At 38.5% G+C, this 22,198-nt stretch overlaps 2 protein-coding genes across 2 annotated transcripts; both read left to right on the top strand.

The window, feature by feature from the left end:
- The first annotated feature begins 6,794 nt into the window (after positions 1-6,794).
- LOC121778820 (probable disease resistance protein At1g58602) lies at positions 6,795-11,066 on the top strand. Its single transcript, XM_042176224.1, has 5 exons — positions 6,795-7,059; positions 7,384-7,574; positions 7,777-10,504; positions 10,580-10,714; positions 10,803-11,066. The coding sequence occupies exons 1-3, from the start codon at positions 6,993-6,995 to the stop codon at positions 8,962-8,964; spliced, it is 1,446 nt and encodes a 481-aa protein (XP_042032158.1). The 5' UTR covers positions 6,795-6,992; the 3' UTR covers positions 8,965-10,504; positions 10,580-10,714; positions 10,803-11,066.
- Positions 9,248-10,872, top strand: LOC121778915 (putative late blight resistance protein homolog R1B-8). Its single transcript, XM_042176302.1, has 3 exons — positions 9,248-10,467; positions 10,580-10,714; positions 10,803-10,872. The coding sequence occupies exons 1-3, from the start codon at positions 9,248-9,250 to the stop codon at positions 10,870-10,872; spliced, it is 1,425 nt and encodes a 474-aa protein (XP_042032236.1).
- Positions 11,067-22,198: the final 11,132 nt, after the last annotated feature.

Raw genomic sequence — 22,198 nt, 5'->3', positions numbered from 1 at the left:
ACCCGCTCTGATACCATGAAAGAAAGCAACAGAAACCATAATGAAGAGGAAAGAAGATTTGTATTGTATACTCAAAATAGCATAGAGCTGTTTCATTAGATAATGCCTAAGTGAAAATGACTTTACATACTTATACTACAACTGAGAACAATCTAGAATCCCTCTAATCTCATGCTAAACAAAACTGAAAGATGATTAATTCTCCTTTACTGAACCAAGCATCAACACATCCTTCCACGTCCTCTTGTGGTCCAGCTTTGTAAGGTTAACAACACATTCCTCTGGTTTCTTTCCTGTGTATTACATCACACCATTCTCTCGTGCACTCGGTGGTCCCTTCTTATCAAGCGCCAGCTCATCACGAGATTCCTTTCCATCGCTACGTATCTTCTCATGCAGCTTGTCTTCATTACTTTGAACATCAACCTCCAGTTCACCATGATCTCCAACACGCCCCCTAAATCCGAGCGTAGATAGAGACACAACTCCTAGTCTGTCTCTATGCTTCACAAAGGATTGCCTATGCAAAGGCTTTGTAAAAATGTCAGCTATCTGATCTTGAGTTGGGACATGCCTCAACTCTATCTCCTTCCCGAAAACTTTATCTCTAACAAAGTGAATGTCCAATTCTATATGCTTAGTTCGTGCATGTAGCATATAGAACTGGATTTGAAGCAAGTGCCATTGCACTCATATTGTCCACCCAAATGACCGGACTTTCCCTCTTTTGAATCTTTAGTTCATCAAGTAACGAGTTCAACGAACTGACTTCAGATGCAGGCTGTGGCAGGCTCCTGTACTCGGCCTCTGTGCTAGACCTTGCTACCATATTTTGCTTCTTAACACACCAAGATATCAGATTCCTTCCAAAGTAAGTGCAATACCCGCTAGTAGACCTTCTATCATCAACATCTGCAGCCCAGTTAGAATCAGAAAAGGCAGAGATGGCTCCATCCGACTTGGTGATCTGTATTCCATAGTCAAGAGTGTCTGATAGGTATCTGAGTATCCTTTTAACTGCCCTCCAATGCGTATCTAATGGAGAAACCATATACTGACTCACCTTTGTTCATAGCAAAGTTAATGTCAGGTCTAGTAATTGCAGCATACTGTAAAGCTCCTACTATACTCCTGTACAACTTTTGATCACTTACTGATTCACCAATATTCTTGCTTAACTCACATTCAGAAACCATAGGTGTAGGGCAGCCCTTCGCTCCCACCATATTTGCTTTCTTTAAGAGATCTTTTATGTATGCAGATTGACAAAGGTGCAGCCCTCTGTCAGTTTTGACAATCTCAACACCAAGAAATACATTCACCTCCCCAAGATCTTTTAAAGAAAAATGAGATTTCAATTGAGAGATCACCTTCCGAATAGAGGAAGTAGAGTTTCCTGTGATGAGCATATCATCAACATAAATAAGAAGATATATCACTTCTTTACCTCTTTTCCTTAAGAATATGGATGTGTTTGCTCTAGACTGAGCAAATCCCAAATTAATGAGGACATAATGAACAATGAAAAACCTAGCTCTTAAAGCTTGTTTCAAACCATAGGTAGACAAATGTCAAAGTTACAATATAATTGGCCATTTTATGGTTTTTTCTTTTAGAATGAATATGAAAACGCCATTATATATGAATCGAACCGGACAAATTATATGAAGTGTTGGTAGGATTGGAATTCACAATGTTTTAACCTCACTAATTCATTTACTAGGCTATAGAGGACATAACCAGTGGTTACTATTTTTTTATACCAACTTTTTTTTAAAAAATGGTTATTCCAACATTCTTTGTTTTTTAATACTCCCTCTGTTCCAAGGAAAACGACCCCTTCCTTCGGCAGCACGGGAATTTATGCAACCTTATTTTGGGTGTGAAGTTGGTGAATAGAGTAAAGTACTCCCTTCGTCCCACAAAAGATGTCACAGTTGTGGGATTTTAGGAGATTTTATTTTATTTGTTAGGTGAAAAGAGAAAATATAATATTTATATTATTGTGAGAGAGAACTTTTTCTAAAAAATGGAAATGTGACATCTTTAGTGGGACAAACTAAAAAGGAAAGTGTGACATTTTTTATGGGACGGAGGGAGTAAGAGAGAGTGGATAAATTAGAGAGAAATGTGATTCCATTTTTAGTAATGAGTCATCTTGGTTGGGACAAACCAAAAAGGAAAATTGGTCATCTTCAATGGGACGGAGAGAGTATGAAAATGGGCAGTTTTCAATAAGTATTACTAATATTCTGTCACTCTATGAATATGGACTGTTTTTATTTTTTATTTGTCCTAATCAAGATAACCAAATACTAAAAAAATGGAACAATTTTGGTCTTTATTACTCCCTCCATCCCTCTATAGTAGAGACGTTTCTTTTTGGCACGAGATTTAAGAAATTACGTTAAAAGTGAGTTAAGTGAAGGAGGAATAAAGTATGAAAGGAAAAATGAGAGAGATGAATAGAGAATAAAGTAAGAGAGAGTAAAGTAAGAGAGAAAAAAAGTTAGTGCCTTTTTACTTAAATAATAAATGATTCAGCTACCGTGAGACAACAAAAATTGGAATATGACTAAGCAAGGGACGGAGGGAGTATATTTTTTCTCTTACTTGACACACAAAAAGAGTACTAAAATTCCAGCACTCTTGTTTTTTTGACTGGGAATGAGCAAGCTGATATTTGTGGAGTTATACCTTCATTCTTAAAGTACTAACCTTACAAGATTTGTTTTAAAAATATTATAAATACAAAAATTTTAGAAGCTTTCTCAAGTATTATTCTATGAACTTTTCTGCTGAGTTTATAATGACTTGAATATTATCGTTGAATTAATTAAAAAATCTATTAGTCACTGTATTAAATTGGCAAACTTAGATAGTACAAACTATTTTTTGAATTTAGGTCTCATATTTTTTTATATGTCTCAGTTTAATTCGAGCATCGAAAGGAAAAATTAGGCCGATATTATTATCATTGTGGATTCGAGAGCATCGTTTTGACTAAGCCTGCTAAACACGAAGATCATTTCAGCATGTTACGATTTTAAACAATTAAGACCTTTTAAATGTTGACTACTCACTAAATATGTAGGCCCATAATTTAGAGTTGGGTTAATTTACCCAGCCCATTATTTATCAGAAAAAGAGCCTTCCCCTGCCGCCACGCAAATCTAGATGAATAAGTAAAGACAAAAATGTAAAAGTTACTTTCTCTTATCTTTTGGTTTTAGAGGAAACCGTTGTACTCCCTCTATCCCCAAAAAAATTAATATACTTGGAACGGTACATAAATTAATATATAATTGATAATATAAGAGTTACAGATAGAATGTAGTTAAAATAATGAAATTCATATTATTATTAGTGTTTAATAATGGGTATAAGTTATAAATAAATTGATGTATATGAGTAATGAGTTTGAGAGAAGTTTTCATAAATGAAAATGAGATATTTTTAAAGAATGGATAAAAAGGAAGGTGCCTTTATTTTCGTGGGATGAATAGAGTATTATTTACTTAAAAAAACTTATGTGAATTCCATTAGAGCATCCGCAATGGGCGGACGATGGCACGCCTGATGGCGCGCATCGTCCGCGCCATCCATCATCCGCACCCATTGCGGGTGCGTGCTATAGGGCGCGGACGATAGTCGCGCCCTATACTTCGGTCGCGGAGGATAGCGCGGACGATGGCCATCGTCCGCCCCATTGCGGCTGTCGCAGACGATGGCCGCGGACGATGATCATCGTCTGCGCCATCGTCCGCCCCATTGTGGAGGTCGCGGACGATCGACGCGGACGATGGCACGCGGTTTTGATTTTCTATTTAAATCTTGTTTCTCATTCAGTTGTGCATACGAACATATCGACTATCTCTTTACATATTCTCTCTCTACATCCAACCAACATGAATCTCGGCGACGACATCAATAGTTCTAGTTCGTCTGAATTCGGTGGTTCGCTTGACGAAGCATTAGATGCAGCCGTTGAAGAGGCCATGGCGGCATGCTATGCGCAAATGCAGCGCGAGAAGGAGGCGGCGGCCGCGACGGCTGAGCAAGTCCATTGGCCTATTCGACATAGGTCGTATGTCCGACGCGACCACCAGGAAGCTCACAGACGTCTGGTTGAATTAATTTTGTGGGCTCGTAACCGCCGTCGCTGAGTTTGCGTTTTTTTAATTCGCATTGTAATGTATTAATTTTTATTAAATGAAATTCAGTTTTTGAAATTCGTATTTTAATGTATTATTTTTTTTAAAATTCGTATGGATTTTGTAAATATTAAAAAAAATGATGACGTGGCGCGCCGTAGGGCGCCCCACTGCAGGTGAGGAGGTAGGAGATAAAACTGCTGACGTAGCGCGCCTTAGGGCGCTCCATTGCTAATGCCCTTAGAAAATAGAGATATCGAGCTTCAAGAAATGGTATAATCAATAGCAGATAACTTCTTGGAAATTTCAATTGCAATTATATTAATCACTGTAGAAATTAGATTCAAGTTTTCTTCAAACCCTTCTCATTAATGGACTCTTTCGAAAAATGTCAAAATCGTAGATGCTTTAACTCTTGAAAAGAGAAGTAAAAAGGACCGGATTAGATTGTCCATATCAGCTGCATCAGTGTTTCGTTCGGTCGATTGCACAATAGAATTTGTGAATTATTGAGTCATTTCTCTTAACCGTCTCTTAGCCGTTTCTGTACTTTTCACTTCATCTCTTATCCGTCTCTTAACCATCTCATCTCTTAACTATTCATTCAATTTCATTTTTTATTTTTATTTCCAACAAATTCAATTAATAAAAACACACTTTATTAAATAAAATAAAATTATAACTTAAAATTCTTAAAAAATTTAAAAAACATAATTAATAATCCTAAAAAAAATGAAAAATACATAATTTAATTTCTTCCGCTCACTCTCTCTAAATTCAAAATCTCATCTCTCAAAGAAGCAGAAGAAAGATCATGTGGGTCTACCGGTTGCCAAATTTTGCCCAAATGTGCTCCATTAGATCATCTTAGAGTTGGGCGTGGACGGTAGAATCATGTGTCCTTGCCCGAATAGACAACCGATCTTGCATAGACGGATGCACTCCACTGCGAGGCGGACTACTTGCGGTAGAGCTTCCCGGGGTTTCTGGGTCGAACAAATTTCCCGCCTCAGGTCCTTCGTCGGCGACAATCATGTTATGCAATATTATGCACGTATACATGATGTCGACCATACTCTCCATAAATCATGTACGAGCCGGGACTTTGATAATGTTGAAGCGCGTTTAGAGAACCCCGAACGCCCTCTCCACATCCTTTCGAGCAGCCTCCTGCTTCTGCGCAAAAAGAGCATGTTTTTCGTTCACCGGCCTGTTGAACGTCTTCACGAAGGTTGGACACTTCGGGTAGATGCCGTCGGCAAGATAGTACCCCATTTTATACCGCCGGTTGTTAGCGATGAAGTTGATGGCTGGCGCTTTACCATCCAAAACTTCGGCGAAGAGGTCGGATTGGTTGAGCACATTGACGTCGTTGTTCGATCCGGAGACCCCGAAGTACGCATGCTAAATTCATAGCCGGTAGTCGGCAGCAGCCTCGAGTATAGCGGTGGGGTGGGTGCCTTTGTGGCCGCTCGTGTATGACCTCTTCCACGCCACATGACAATTCTTCCATTGCCAATGCATGCAATCAAAGCTGTTAAGCATCCCGGGGAATCCGTGCACTTCTACGTGAAGGTGGAGCAGAAACTGACAATCTGCCGTACTTAGCTTTCGGAGAAATTCGTCGGTGAAGACTGCCCGAACGCCTTTGCAGAAGTTCATCAAGCACATTCTCCCAATGCTTTCTCCAATGTGAAGGTATTCGTCGAACAAATCCGTCGTTTATCCAGTAGCAAGCTGACGGATTGCTGCAGTACATTTCTGCAGCGTCGTGTGGCTGGGACGGTCAACGGCGTCGAACCCTTCCCGGGCTGCCAATGTATTTGCGACGTGGAGAAATAGCGGTTTCCGCATGCGGAAACGGCGACGGAAGTAGGTACCTCCCCATACCGGGTTATCACAGAAGTAGTCGCGTACTAACCTTGCTGCGGCTTCCTCCCGGTTACGATGGTTGTAAGTCCGAGATCGTCTTTGGGGTGGCGCGGCTTCCTCCGCCTCCCTACGTCGATCTTCTTCAAGCGATTCTTCCATTATTCGACGCATTTGCTCAAATGGATCCATGAATGGATTAAATTTGGGAGAAGAATAAAAGAGATGATTTGAGATGAAAATAAGATATGAAAGAGAGATGATTTGAGAAGAATAGATGTGTGTTTGTGTGTGTGAATGAAGAGTATTTATAGAATAAAAAAGAAAATAAATAAAAAAGAAAAAATTACCGTTGAACAGTAATATTACTGTTATTTATTTTTTTATTTTTTTTATTTTTTATTAAATTCTAATTTTTTTAAAAAATAATTTATTGTGTCAGCGTGACGAAACCCACTCGCTGGCCGGCGAGTGGACGTCACGCGTGGCGCCAGCGCGTGCCACGTCGCGCGGGCGCGTGGCGAGACGGCTCGCCATCCGTCTCGGCGGGATGGTGACGAGACGGGACGCTGCAACGCGTCCCGCGTCCGTCTCGTCTCGGAGGGACGAGATAAGAGATGCGTTGCGGGTGCTCTTACAATCGAAAAAATTGATCGACTAAACTGTGAAAGTCAGTCAGTTGAATTGATTTCCTGAATTTACAGAGTGTTGTTTCTCATATAACGTCGCACGAAGTTATATGCGGCTCGAAAGGTAGGCCTAAAGCTTCGATTTTGGATGTACTCCCTCCGTCCCATTTTCCTTTGTAACTATCCATTTCTTCTTACTCTAAATTAAAATATTCTAATTAATTTTTTCTCGCTATTTATTCCGTCTAACAACTCCTTCTAAAACATCCTGGGTGGGACGGGACGAATTCCGGGATACTTTCGAGGATCTCGGAAGCTATGGAAAGTTCTTGGCTCTAGAATGAGAGGAGAAGGGGAAGAAAAATCCGGTGAATTGAACTGGGGTGCTACAAATATGGGGATTAACTGTAAATGCTTAATCTTTTATCATTACATTGTTTGGGTCAAACTAATAAAAGTCGAAAATTGATGTTTCCTAATTCAAATACGTATGTTCTGTTCTGTGCATTTAGTCAATGAAATGGAGTAGACGGTAAACACCATTACGTTTCTCTTGATGTGCAAGCTTTTATTTTTTTTCATGTGTGAAATGCATTAGAAATTAGAGAAGAGAAACTTGTCAAAGAAGAGAAGTATAATTCTTAAATTTATGATGTTAGAGTTATTTTATGCTAGATGATAATTTTATTGTTTCTCTGTTTTTGATATGTCTGTTTGGGCATTTCTGGTAGACATGGTTTCTCCTTGGCATATCCTTCACAACAGAGCTAAATTCCGAGAGCTGTTTAATGAGAGTGGTGTTCTGAAGAGTTTTCTTGATAAGTCTTGTATGTCAGCTCTGGAAACAAAGATGAGAGATGCTGAGCTTCTTTTTGATTCTCACACCAGACTCTGGCTTAATCAATCGGATATCCTCTTCTTTGTATGTCTTTTACTTGCATCTCCTGCACTTGTATTCTGCTGAAACAATGCTACCTTTCACTGAAGCTATTTTGTGGATGTTGAATGCCCTCGGTTTTTATTTATACTTTTGAAGAAGATATGTTTTGCCTCACCTAAACTACTCTCATGAACTGTGTGGGGTAATACATGATCTCCATGGCACTGCCAAATATGTTTTTCAGGTTGAGGAAATGTCTGCTCATGCCTTGCTGGTTTCTCTCCACCGCACTCTCAACTCTGCTGGACTGCGTAACACAGCTCCTCTCAAATCCCTCCGCGAAATGGTAACTATCTTGCTCAATTTTCTAGGAAATGCTTCTAATTATATGCCAATCCTGGAATCAAATATCAGGGAAGCTGCTCATAAGGCAGAAGAAGCTCTTATTGAATTCCAATTTCCTCACAAGTTTAGGGTGTCCCACTCAATCGTATATTATCGCCATGCCTTGCTCTTCGTGCTTTTAAGATTCTTGCGCTATATGTTGTTTTGTGCATGCTACGTGCCAGATACTATACCTTTTGGTTTTGGAATTGTAACGGAATTGTGTATAGCATTTGCATCCTGCATTAGCACTGCTATAGTTGTACTCAGAGTTTTAGGAGCTGAGTACAACTCTAAGGCTCCAGAAAACGAAGAGTTGCATCGTGCCATAAATGATTTCAGCATGGTCGTGAGAGATGTGATCAAGATAGAGGAGGCTGGTGGCAACCAAACTGACTTTCCGGCTTATGTTTCTGCTGCTGCTTCGTTTAGACAGGAAATAGGAGGCAGTGGCCAAGATGTTGTAGTAGTGGGACTTGATAGTAACTTGAAAGAGATAAAGGATCGTTTGTTTCAAGATTCCCCGGAACTCAAACTTGCCACCATAGTAGGAATAGGGGGCATTGGTAAAAGTACTCTTGCTGAGCAAGTTTACAAAGATCCAGATATTCTTGACCGTTTTGATATCCGTGCTTGGGTCAGAGTTTCTCAAGAGTACTCTGTGCGCCATGTCTTACTCGGCATTCTGAATACTACAGAGAGGCTCACACACGAAAGGCGTGAAGATAGCGAAGAGGAATTGGCTTTGTATCTCCACAAAATTCTCATGTACAGGAGGTATATAATCATAATGGATGATGTATTGGACACACACATATGGGAATTCTTGAATAGATACCTTCCTGATAATAACAATGGAAGTCGACTACTTTTGACTTCTCGGCTGCAAAATGTGGCCTCTCAATTGGACTCTAGCAGCAAGCCGTATCAAATGCGATGCCTCAGTGATGATAAAAGTTGGGAACTGCTTTGCAGAAAGGTTTTTGGAGCACAAGGTTGTCGAGTAGAATTGGAGTCCGTTGGAAGGGAGATTAGTCAGAATTGTTGAGGACTTCCTCTTGCAATTGTTGTTATTGGAGGTCTCCTCTTTAAGGACTCCGATATCCAAGTCTGGAGAGATGTAGCAGAAAAAATGAAAAAATCAGAATTGCTGTATATGAAAGTGCATTGCTTGGAGATACTAGGCTTGAGCTATAACCACTTGCCCCAACATTTGAGACTCTGCTTCTTGTACATGGGGGCTTCTTTGCAGGGAAATTGTGAGATATCTAAATCTAGACTTGTAAATTGCTGAGGGGTTTGTGCACGAATGTCCAAATAGAGTTTACACAATGGAAGAGATGGCTGGGAAGTATCTGCAAGCACTTGTTGACCGAAACCTGATTTTGGTTTGTAAGAGGAGTTGTAGTGGAAAGATCAGAAGATGCAGCATGCATCAACTCTTAAGAGATGTATGTGTCCGAATTGCTTCCACGCACAACTTTCTGCACGTTGTTGAGTCTGGGGGATGTGTGACCAATGAAAGGCCTTATAGTACTCCGCGAAGACTAAGCATTCATCCTGATGCTCTACATGTTAAATCCACAGATAAATTGTGGAATTCTTATCACAGTGTTCTTTCTGTTCTCTGCATTGCTAGTCAACCAGTTAAAAATCCAATAGTTATCTTCTCAAGATTCATGTTTCTCCTAGTACTAGATGTTCTTCAAGTTCACTTTGTTGAGTTTCCTCGTGACATCATTAAATGTTTTCGTCTAAAATATCTTGCTTTACACTATGATGGTTCACTCCCTCGATCCATATCCAAACTCAAGTATCTTCAAACAATTGTCCACCATTTTTCATTTCGCAACTATTGCTTACTTCCTATGGTGATCTGGGATATGCCTTCTCTTAGGCATCTTTATATGAAGCCAGGTTGCTACTTATCAAAACCTTTTAGGTGGCCTTTTCCCCTGAGTTTACCGAGTCTTCCATTCTTGCAAACGCTTGTGGGAATTAGAAACTTCAAATGGAGCAAAGGCATCATTGGAAGAATTCCCAATCTGAAGAATCTGGTTATTTCATATGATGTCTCCTCTTCTGTATATTGGCCAGCGTATCAGCATGAAACACTTGCATATCAGCACCGACTTGAGAGTTTGAAGATCATTATCAAGTATAATGATGATGATGATGATGATGATGTAGAGACAGCCATTTCTCTTGATCCACCAAAGCTTGAATTCCCTGAAAACCTTAAAAAGTTGTGTCTAAAAGGTTGTGGCGTTTCATCGGAATGCATGACAAGTATTGGTAAATTGTCAAATCTGACGGCTCTAAAACTGAGATGTGGCGCATTCTCTGGCCCATCATGGGAGAATGTGGAAGGGGAGTTCCCTGAACTGGCGTTCCTACTTCTGGGAGATTTACGTTTGACGACATGGCTAACTGATGAAGCTCCCTTCCCGCGTCTTGAATGCCTTGTTATAAGGTTGTGCCACAAGCTAAAGGAGATCCCTTCTACCATTGGTGAAATATCAACACTGGAGAAGATCAAGTTGGTTGAAAAGTGCAGGAAAATATAGCCTAAATTTTCATATTGAAGGGTAAAAAGACATAACTTTGTTTACCAGCAGTTGAGGATTGAATTTCTGAGTTGATAAGTAAAAATATGTTTGTAGGAAGAGAGAGGCAGGTGAAATGAATTTGGAGGCAGGAGGAGTCTTTCCCGGAAGGATGCAGCTTATTTCCGATGTCATCCAAAGCACAGTATGTGATATCCTGCTTGTAGTGATTGTCCTTGCCATTGTGTTCAGGTGAGTTTCTTATTAAAACTATGTCCTAAATTCAGATTCATTGCTCAAAATTGACAATTACAAAAAAATCTTATAAATAAAATTACAGGATGTTTGATCTCGGAACCACGCAGACTAAGCATGACTCTGATAGTAGTCGCCCGTGGCTCATGTACTGACGAGGACTACAGAAGCAGAGAGAGAGTTTGGCTTATGGATAGCTTCTGGCCATATTTTTAGCTTGTTAGGTATCCTTTGATAAGAGTCTTGTAGTTTTCGCATCTTTTATTTCATTGTTATATTTTGTTGAGTAGTTTGGATTTGATTTGTTTTTCATGATGAACTACTAAAAAGCATGTCTTCCCCTTTGTTTCATGTTTTTTCTCACTTGATGTTTCATATATACATCACGTCAAACGGTGTACATAATCAAGATTTCAAAAACAAAAAACAAAAACAAACTCACATTAGTACTACATTGGAGCAGAGAGCAACCATATCTCAGATACAATTTGACTAGGCCTAATGGTGCACCCTTGATAAGGCTCTACTGACCTCGAGCACTTATCTATTCTGTAGGGTAGATATTTTGAAGTTATATGAACAAAAATGACCTAAAATGTGTGTTTTTATCATGTTTAGTATATTTATCTTCCCTACCAAACTATCCTAATGGTGCACCCCTGGTATGCCCACCCGAACCCGCTCGTCACAGTCACAACATATGGAAGGGAGACCTCCTGTCCCTTCCGACACCGGCAACAACATGTGATAGTGGCATGAGTGGCGCTCTGATTCCGGAATATTCTTGGATTCTTCATCACTTGCCTCTATCCCTTCTTCTGTAAGAAGATATGCATTTTTTTATGGATAAATTAATTTAAATTTAAAGACCGCGCCACGAAGGACTCGAACTTGAGACCTTAGGCCTCAAGCATTAACCTCTCTACTGTTTGGCAAACTCATAAGAAATCAACCAAAGGGTTTAAACTATGTTGGGTTAACTTTTTATAGTGACTGATTCTACCGCATGTGGCCCCCTCTCTATCGCTTGGCCAACTCACGCACACTCATAAGAAATCAACCAAAGGGTGGGGTAAGAGTCGTCAATGAAAGCACCAGTTAATAGGAGCCTACTCCTATTATGTTATTTGGAAGAGCTCACGTGAAACTTGAGAGTAATTGGAAGAAGTTTGCCCTAGTTGAAGTTCTAGGATTTTGCCAAGATTTGAGAAAACGAATTTTATTTCATTATTCTCAATGACTCGATCTAGTGGAATTCTATAATTTATAGAATTCCCCTACTTGATTCAGACTTATGACTCGGGAAAGAATCAAGAAGAAAACCCGAGAAGATTGACTCAAAACTAAGGAAATATTGTTCAAAGCAAAAACATAAAATGATTGAAATATTTGGGCCTATTTTATTCTTATTTGTTGGGCCACAAAAAATGTTTGTAGCTAGTACTCCCTCCGTCCCAAGTCACTTGAGTCGTATTCCATTTTTGGTTGTCTCAAGTTACTTGAGTCCTTTCTCTTTTGGCTAAAAACAAAACATCTCATCACACTTACTTTATTCTTTCTTTTACTTTACACTCTCTTCTCTTTCTTACTTTATTTTCTCTTTACTTTATTTAACTTACTTAACACAACTTTCTTAAATCCCGTGCCGAAAATATTTACCTCAAGTAACGTGGGACGGAGATTAACTAAATAGGTTGGCTCATTTTGTGGATTAACTAAGCATAATTATTTTTATAATTTTCGATTCATCAACTACAATTTCATTATATTTTTTGTTTACTCATTTTTTGAAACTATTATTAAAATATTTGGTACTAAGAATTTTAATGGCTATTGTATATACAAATATTCAGTGACTACTTAAAATATAATGATTTTTAAATAATTATTTATATATTATACTCTCTCCATCTGTTCTGAGCGAGTCATTTCTTTTGGGCATATGATTTTTAATGAATTAATATTTAAAGAGTTAAAATGGAGATAGTCAAGTATGAGATAGAGAAAAGTAGAAAAGTGAAAAGAATAAAGTATTTGAGAAAATAAAGTAAGTGGGTAGATTTTTTGCTTTAAGGGAATGAATCACTTAAGGTGGGACATCCCAAAAATAAAAGTAACTCGTTTATAATGGAGAGAGTATTTATTATTATTATATTTAATCCCACGGATTCCATGTTCCGGATCCGCCATTGGGCTCCGGACCAGATCTGCGTTTTCTTGATACAGAGTGATGAGGGGTTCTCGGATGGGCTTAAAGAGTGGGCCACAAATATGGGTCAATTAATCTCACATATAATGTTACATTTATTTGTTCTTCATGGAATGATTTGTGAACTTTATGTATTTCTGCACATATTTTCATTTCTCACATTAAAACCGTATTCTGATTTGATCTTTCTTCCTATATAATAGTACCGATATTTTTAGGAATGGGTGGATTATACAAAAGTCATTCTTATTTTGCTAATGAACATTTAATCCATCATATGGAGACACAAATGGACCGACAACAAAGGATTTTAACCCCATGCCAAGCTAATTTTATAAAAATTTTATGTAAATTATTATGACAAAGTATCTATTTAATCTGAGTCATCTAAAAATATATTCTCAAATACATTTGGAGAACACCGTCCATACGCCCCGTGTATCATAATTGATGGAAGATGGAGATTGTGTTGGCAATTGAAACTAAAAAATAACATATAACTATCACACATCGGTGTAGAGAAAACTGAAATTAATATATAAATCCTATGAGTCACTCCTTCTATCACTAATTAGTTTTAGAATGGAACCCATTGATTTATATCATATTGATGTTTTCACATGTGTATGACTCGAGTTTAGAGAAAGTCCGCAGAAGTTCCCTTTCCTTGCTAATTTATTTTCTCCATTGTATTTGCAAGTACTTATCAAATCAAATATCCCCTATATTTTCACCTGTTAGTTCATTTACGGTAGAAATCCTAATAATAACTTTCTGGAAATTTTAATTGTGCTCATATTCATCACTGTATAAATTAGATTCTTGCTTTCCCCAACCCCTTCTCATTAATGGAATCTTGACGTATTAAAAAGACAGGAAGTAAAAAGGATCGGATTGGATCGTTCATTTTTGTTGCATCAATGTTTCATTTGGTCCGATTTGCACAGCAAAATTTGTAAATTATTGAGTCGCTTCGAATCAAAAAAATCAATCGGTTAAAGTGTGAACTGTCAGTCAGTTAAATCGATTTGCAAAATTAAAAATATTTCTCAAAAATATAGCAAAAGCCGAGGTAAACACTTCACCACATACTATATATTTGTCGAATATAATGAAACTTGGATTCTTTGTAACCGAGTTGTGGATACTATTTGCGGACCTATCTTAAGTGGGTTCGGCTTAATTTGTTTAAGCAATAGGCTCAAATAGTAAATATAAAGTAAAATGTAAGATCTATTTATTAAAAATAGTAAAAGTAAAATGAAACATTTCACTCCTCCCTAAAAAGTATAAACAATTGGTACAACACGAGTTTTAATGTATATTTGGTAAAGTAAGAGAGAGAGATAAATGGTATAGTATAAGTAGTGTTAGTGGAAAGTGGACTCCACATCATTAGTAGTGTAGTGTAATGGTATAAGTTGTAAATAAAATAATGTGTAGCGGTAATGTGTTGTTTAACTATTCTAAAATTAGAAAGTTGATACTTTTCAGGGACAGACTAATAAAGAAATAGTTCATACTTTTCATGGACGGATGAAGTATTTATTAGGGACCGCCAAAATAGAAAATATACCATCCGTCCCACTCTAAGTGATATATTTTCCTTTTTTGGATGTCACACATGAAACTACACTTTTCTAAATATAGAAACGTCACTCTCTCTACTTTTTCCATCTCTTTTACTTTATTCTCTCTACTTTATTACTCATAAAACAACACTACATAAAATCTCGTGTCGTATTAGAAATGTTCTACTTAGACCGGGACGGGGGAGTATATGATATTTAATGAGTAAATGAGGAAATAGATATTTTTGTGGGAAATTATTGATAGTAGAATATTTTTAGCCACGTGTTTATTTTGCAACAAATAAGAAAAAATGTTGCAACTTTGCAAGTTATGCAACCTGCACCTGCTAAGAGCACAACTTAAGTTGGTTATTTTTAGTAAGTAATCGAAATTCATTTAATCCTAAAACGACATACTGAATTAGGTAAATAATGCAGGCTAAAGTTTGTGTGCATCTAAATGTACGATGCATCATTTTTGATAAAATTGAATTATTATTCACTAATTATTACTACTTAATTAGGATTTATTAATCACGTTAAAAATTTCATGTGAAAGTGATATTTGAATCTTTGTTGACTACTACTCCATTTTAACTGAATCATTGTGGCCCAAGTGGTATGAACTATTTTGTAAATACAAAATAAGACTATTTTATAATTATCAAATTCTAGTTGCAAATTTCATTTTACATCATTTAGCTACCTGACACTAATCAAGCATGAAACCCAATTACTGCGAATACCACCATTCTATACCTGCAATCATTGTTGCTATGATCTTGTGTAGAGAAACACTACTTTCAATCATCTTCATTATTTTATGAGTCCAATTCACATATTGCATGATACACAACGCTCCTTGTTATGTGACAAATATTGATTGTACGCGTAGCTCTTTTTCCAATCCAAATATTGATGTCTAGAGAGTTCAGAATAAGCTGTATGAAAAATCTATGAATTTGATATAAGTTCTGGAAAACTATACAGCATTTGTAAGATAAATCTAGAAGATTGGGTCTACATATTACTAATAATAAAGAACTCTAGAAAAAAAATGATGGATTCGTCCATTAACTATGGAGTATTATAAATAGCACCAGATATATAATTTCCAAATCAGTTGAAATACAAGTTTTTTCTCCCTACAAAAACTATCACGTCTTCTTAGTACAATATTTAATCCACATAACTTGATTTTAACGGTAGCTCACTTGAGTCACTATTCTATCTACTCACAAACAAAACCTCTCGGTTTATTGGAAAATTACTTCTTAAGTTTATTAAAAGGCTAAATACTTAATAGCTAATTAAAACACATTCAACTTTCTGAAAAGATGTTCCAATGTTCATCCATTTTACACTGGCTTCGAACTTAGGCGGAGGAGGGGAAATGCGACGCCACCGGCGCAAAACTATCCTTTCTCCGGCAGAGCTTTTTGGATGGGGCAGGGGCAGTGGAGGTTCAGGTTCGAGAAGGTGAGGGAGTATAAATTTGTAAATTTTTTAATTGTTAGAATATTTTAAAATCTAAACCTGCATCGAAGGACGTGTCGTTTCATGCCATAACCCTTGTTGGTTATGGACATGAGGGCATAGTCAAATATTATACTTGTCAGAGTTCATGTGGCCGCAATTGGGGTTATAGAGGTTACTGCAGAATCTCGAAGACTTAGTTGGTCGTATGTACGTTCCTGTGGATACTAGGATTCCCATTGACGCTTCCGGTTCAACTTCAAGCAAGACTAGAAAATGTGAATTTGGTCAATTTGTAAATCTTGTGAGAGAAATAATAACAAAAAAGAAATAAAAAAGACAAAAATTTGAAATCCCTAATTCTGATATATTCACATGCCACTATCCCATATCCCTAAGGGTCAACGAATTTAATCTCAAATTCCGAAAGACCTACGGTCCTTTTTTAAAAATCTCTCCCGTTCTTGTTGGGGCCAATTTTATAATTTTTGATAAAACCATAAAAAAAAGAGCTGGTTCAACCGGTCACTGGTTTCCGGTGAACCGGCCGGTTTACCTGGTCCAAAACAGCCCGACTATCTACTGGTTTAATAGCACAAATCGGACCGGACAAAGCACTGGTTCGTGGCTGACCCGGTTTTTAAAACATTAGTTGACATCATAAAAATCAAAAGGTCCAACTTAAGTATGGCCAATTGATTTTTATAAGTAAAAAAATTGATTTGATTTTATTTTAAGAAATTGTCAAACTGCTAATTTCTGAATCATAATTGCCAAAACTGTGAAAAAACCGGCGGTTTTGAATTATAACCGGAACCGGCTAAGTCCTTGTTGGGTCAATTATGGTTCCACCATTCTGAAACTGGCTTCGGATGTTTTTCTACCATGGGCTTCATATTAGGTCATTGTATGCGGCAAGTGCAATGAGGTTAGAACTTTGTCCTTTCTTGGTTAGAGATTCATGCATCTCTATTTTACCAATTCCAATTGTGTCGTTATTTAAGTGAATCATTTACAATTCATCTACTATAGATGGTGTATTATTTTTCCCTCCATCTCATAATAGTTGAACCGTATTTTTTTCTTATTATCCCACTATAATTGAATCATTTTATTTTTTTTCAATAAAAACAAAACAATAAATCTATTTTACTTGGTCATGTCTTCTACTTTATTCTTTCTCTTCATTTAATTCATAAAATATCATTTTCTAAATCATATACCCAAAAAAAATGCCTAGCGCGGTGGGAGTATGAACTTCATCAAAACAATTCTAGTACACCTACTTTATTTTCTCCCGACTTAATTCATGAAATATTATTTCTTAAATCATGTAACAAAAGAAATGTCAAGTTCATCAAGCACTTGTCATTGGAGCAAGTTGTAGTGGAATAGTTTGAGTGCACTTACCAGATATAGCTCTGATGCTTCATATATACATCACGTCAAACGGTTTATAGAATCAAGATTCAAAAAAACAAACAAACAAACTCATGTTTGTACTACATTGGAGCAAGAGCAACGATATCCCAAATACAATTCAACACGGCCTGAGCTATCGAGTCATGGCTCTACCGACCTCACGCACTTAGGGTGCACCTCGAAGCCACACTCAATGCACTGGTATGCCCACCCGAACCCTTGCTCGTCGCAGTGACAACATATGAAAGGGCCGCCTCCTGTCCCTTCCGACACCAGCAACAGCTCGTGACAGTGGCCAGAGTGGCGCTCTGATTCCGGAAGATTCTTGGACTCTTCATCAACTTGCCTCTTCAACACCTCTATCCTGGCTTCCGTAAACGGATATGCCTTTTCTTGGTACAGGTTGATGAGGCTCCTTCCTCGCTTCGTCACTGTTTTCCCATCCAGCCCCAATATGACAAGGCTCCGAATTCCTTCCACGTCCAAGTATTTTGCAAGAGACTTGATGTTTGGATGACCATAAGACATGGCCATCCATGGCATGGTATCAAAATAGGATTCGAACGCAGATTGGTCATGATCACTCCACAAGTAAACTATCTCAAAGTCGTGGCTGCTGTTCGTGGTGACCTTATCGTTGATCTTTTGGTATATGGAGGCTAACTTTGGCGTAAATTTTGCTCACGGGATGCACCACTGCGCTGAGAAGTAGAGCCCGATTGTCTTCCCAATCAATGATGCAACGGGTACCTGAGGAAGTAAATCAAACAATCACAATCTTTTATACACTCTTTACAACATGTAAACAGAGTTTCCATCACATTGTTATGTTGAGAAAACCGGGTAATTTTCTCTCAAATAGTGAAATGAACCGATTCAGCAATTTCAGAGTTAACCCAATGGGGTCTACTCGATAAAATTACTTCTCCAAATAAATTCTTTGGAAAGACTGGCGAGGACACTGTCCCTCTTAAATACCAGATTCCTAACAGAATTTATCAGTCGGTGTATTTATCACAATATAAAAACACCCAAAAGAACCGTACAAAACACTACTACCAAACCCGCAAATAATATTGAATACAATATCCCAACAGAAAATAAACCCAGAAATAAATGCGGAACAAAATAAATAATAAAGAAAGAGCACACCCGAAACTTTGATAACGGAGTTCGGCCAAATTGCTTACGTCTCCGAGCACCCTCTGCAGAGCCCGCTTATATATAGACGGAGAAGAGAATACAATATTTGAGGATGATTACAAATGAGGGAGGAATGCTCCTTTTATAGGTAGCAACTCCCCCCAACTATTGCTAACCCACCGATGTGGGATTGAAATTGTGGCAAATTTCAACAAATCTCCACCTTGACAAAATTTCAAATCCCACCGAACACGAATCTTCTCCACCAAAATAAATGACACGCGGTGCTTTCATATTGGCGCAGTCAAGCGCTAGCTCCAAATCGCAGAATATTAACCAAGTCCAAACAATGTTCAAACTTGGCTCTCGTCACCACCTTAGTCAACATATCTGTAGGATACTCCAAAGTCGGAACCTTTCGGATGACAATTTCCTCTTCTTCGAGAATTTCCCGCACAAAATGATAGCGAACATCAATGTGCTTCGTCCTTGCATGAAAGACCTGATTCTTTGCTAAATGAATAGCACTCTGGTTGTCAGAATATACTTCAAGTTGTTTCTGACCAGCACCCAATTCTTTCAGCAACCCATGAAGCCAAATCGCTTCCTTCACAGCTTCAGTAATGGCCATGTACTCTGCCTCTGTCGTAGACAAAGCTACCGTTGACTGCAAGGTAGACTTTCAACTAACTGTCGCACTCGCTAAAATGAACAAATAGCCCGTAGTAGATCTTCGCTTATCCAAATCACCAGCATAGTCGGAATCACAATATCCAACTGCAAAATGACCAAGTGATTTATCATGCTCAAACAACAAACCAATATCTACAGTATCTTTGATATACCGCAGAATCCATTTCACAGCTTGCCAATGACCATTTCATGGATCATGCACGTATCTGCTCACAGTACCAACTGCCTGTGAAATGTCTGGTCTTGTACACACCATTGCATACATCAAGCTTCCAACTGCGTTAGCATAGGGAACCTTCGCCATATATTCTCGCTCATCTTCCGTATTTGGAGATAACTGAGAACTAAGTTTCAAATGAGGAGCAAGTGGGGTACTTACAGGTTTGGAATCATCATTTATACCAAAACGCTGTAGTACTTTGGTCAACTACTGCTTCTGTGTCAACCAAAGCTTGCCTCTTTCTCTATCTCTTGTTATCTCCATGCCGAGAATCTTCTTGGCTTTCCCCAAATCCTTTATCTCGAACTCTCTATTCAATTGAGCCTTCAATCTGTCAATTTCAACTTGGCTCTTTGATGCTATCAGCATATCATCAACGTATAAGAGTAGGTAGATGTAGGAACCATCTTGAAGTCTGCGCAAATACACACAGTGGTCGTATTTGCTTCTTGTGTACATCTGATCCTTCATAAACTTGTCAAACCGTTTGTACCATTGTCTTGAAGACTGCTTTAATCCGTACAACGATTTGTACAATTTGCAAACCCAATTTTCTTTACTAGCAACCTTGAATCCCTCCGGTTGGGTCATATAGATTTCCTCCTTTAAATCACCGTGTAAAAACGCGGTCTTCACATCAAGTTGAGCTAGCTCCAAATTCAACTGCGCTACCAAAGCCAACAAAATTCTAATGGAGGAAAGTTTAACAACAGGAGAAAATATCTCATTGTAATCAATTCCCTCCTTCTGGGCGTAGCCTTTAGCTACCAATCTGGCTTTGTAGCGAACATCATCTTTGTTAGGAAATCCCTCTTTCTTTGCAAAAACCCATTTACATCCAATTGCCTTCCTGTCTTTCGGCAATGGCATCAGCTTCCACGTCTTGTTCTTCTGAAGAGATTGCATCTCTTCTTCCAAAGCACCTTTCCAACCATCGCTTTCTGAACTTCCAATAGCTTTCGAAAAGATACATGGAACATCATCAACAACTGGAAGCGCATATGCTACCATATCCGCAAATCGAACAGGTTTCTTATTTTCCCTCCTCGTTCGCCTGACTGCAATTGGCTCTGATTGCTGTGACGGTTCTTGGGGTGGAACCTCTTCATCATCTGACTCTTCTTCTTCCGTAGGAGAGTCATTTGTGGTGTTCGTAGTTGGGATCACAGCTGCTTCTTCGAACTCCACCTGTTTCGGTGTATACTCCACCAGCTGCGAAGTATCACTACTATTTGGATTTACCTTATTCAACGTGGAAGATTCATCAAAGGTAACATACCTACTTACAATCGTCTTCTTAGACTCCAAACACCATAACCGATATCCTTTAACACCAGCACTGAAACCCATAAACAAAGCCTTCTTTGCACATGGATCCAACTTTGATTCAGTCACATGATAATATGCAATAGAACCAAAAATATGCAAAGAATCGTTATCAGTTGCAGGTTTACCAGACCATACCTCTAAAGGAGTCTTGCCATCAATGGCAGAACATGGCAAACGATTGACAATGTGTTGAGCGTATGTGATGGCCTCAGCCCAAAATTTTCTGTCTAGCCCAGCATTAGACAACATACAACGAACTTTCTCCACTAGTGTTCGATTCATACGCTCTGACACTCCATTCTGCTGTGGTGTATTTCTCACTGTAAAGTGCCGAACAATGCCACACTCCTGGCATACATCTTGGAAAGGATCACTCTTGTATTCTCCACCGTTGTCAGATCGGAGAACCTTGATCTTCCTCCCCATCTGATTGTCAACTTGAGTTTTCCATTTCAGAAAAATCCCAAGGACTTCATTTTTGCTCTTCATAGTGTACACCCAAACTCTCCTGGAAAAATCATCAACAAAAGTGACAAAATAGTGTCTACCTCCAAGTGACGGAGTCTTGGCAGGTCCCCACACATCTGAGTGCACGTAATCCAGAATTTCCTTCGTATTATGGATTGTAGTGCCAAATTTCACTCTTCGTTGTTTTCCTAGAACACAATGCTCGCAAAACTCTAATTTGCAAGACTTCGTACCTTTCAATAATCCTTGCTTGGCGAGAATTTGCAATGATCTCTCACCAGCATGTCCCAATCGCAAATGCCAAAGCTTCGTCGCCTCTGCATCCTTCTTATTACTCGAAGTTGCAGTTGCTACTGTCCCAACAACTGTACCACCTTGGTAGTTATACAAATTGTTCTTCCTCACACCTTTCAGCATCACCAATGCTCCTGAAGTTGCTTTAAGAATTCCATCTCGCATCATCACAACTAGGCCTTTAGATTCTAAGGCCCCCAATGAGATGAGATTCTTCTTCAACTGGGGCACGTACCGCACATCCTTCAAAATTCTAGTGGATCCATCCTGATTCCGTAGCTTGATTGAGCCTATCCCGGCTGTCTTACATGGACTGTCATTCCCCATGTAAACAAGTCCACCATTGAGTTCTTCGAAATCAAAGAACCACTCCCTGATGGGACACATATGATAGGTGCAACCTGAATCCAATATCCACTCGTTTGGATGTAATGTTGAAGGTGAAACCGTCAAAGAACAATCTGACTCCGCATCATTTTTGCATTCAGCAACATTTGCATCTTGCGAAGCCTTTTCTTTCTTCTTCAACTTTGGGCAGTCTTTCTTCCAATGTCCTTTCTCATAACAGAAAGCACACTCATCTTTGGCAACTCGCCTTTTCGATTTGGACCTTCCTCTTCTCTCCTTTGATCGGCCTTGTTGACGACCTCTTGCCA

The sequence above is a fragment of the Salvia splendens genome, chromosome 19, assembly GCF_004379255.2.
Source record: "Salvia splendens isolate huo1 chromosome 19, SspV2, whole genome shotgun sequence".
NCBI lineage: Eukaryota > Viridiplantae > Streptophyta > Magnoliopsida > Lamiales > Lamiaceae > Salvia > Salvia splendens.
The sequence above is the reverse complement of the archived record's forward strand: the minus strand, read 5'-3'. Positions and strand labels throughout refer to the sequence as shown.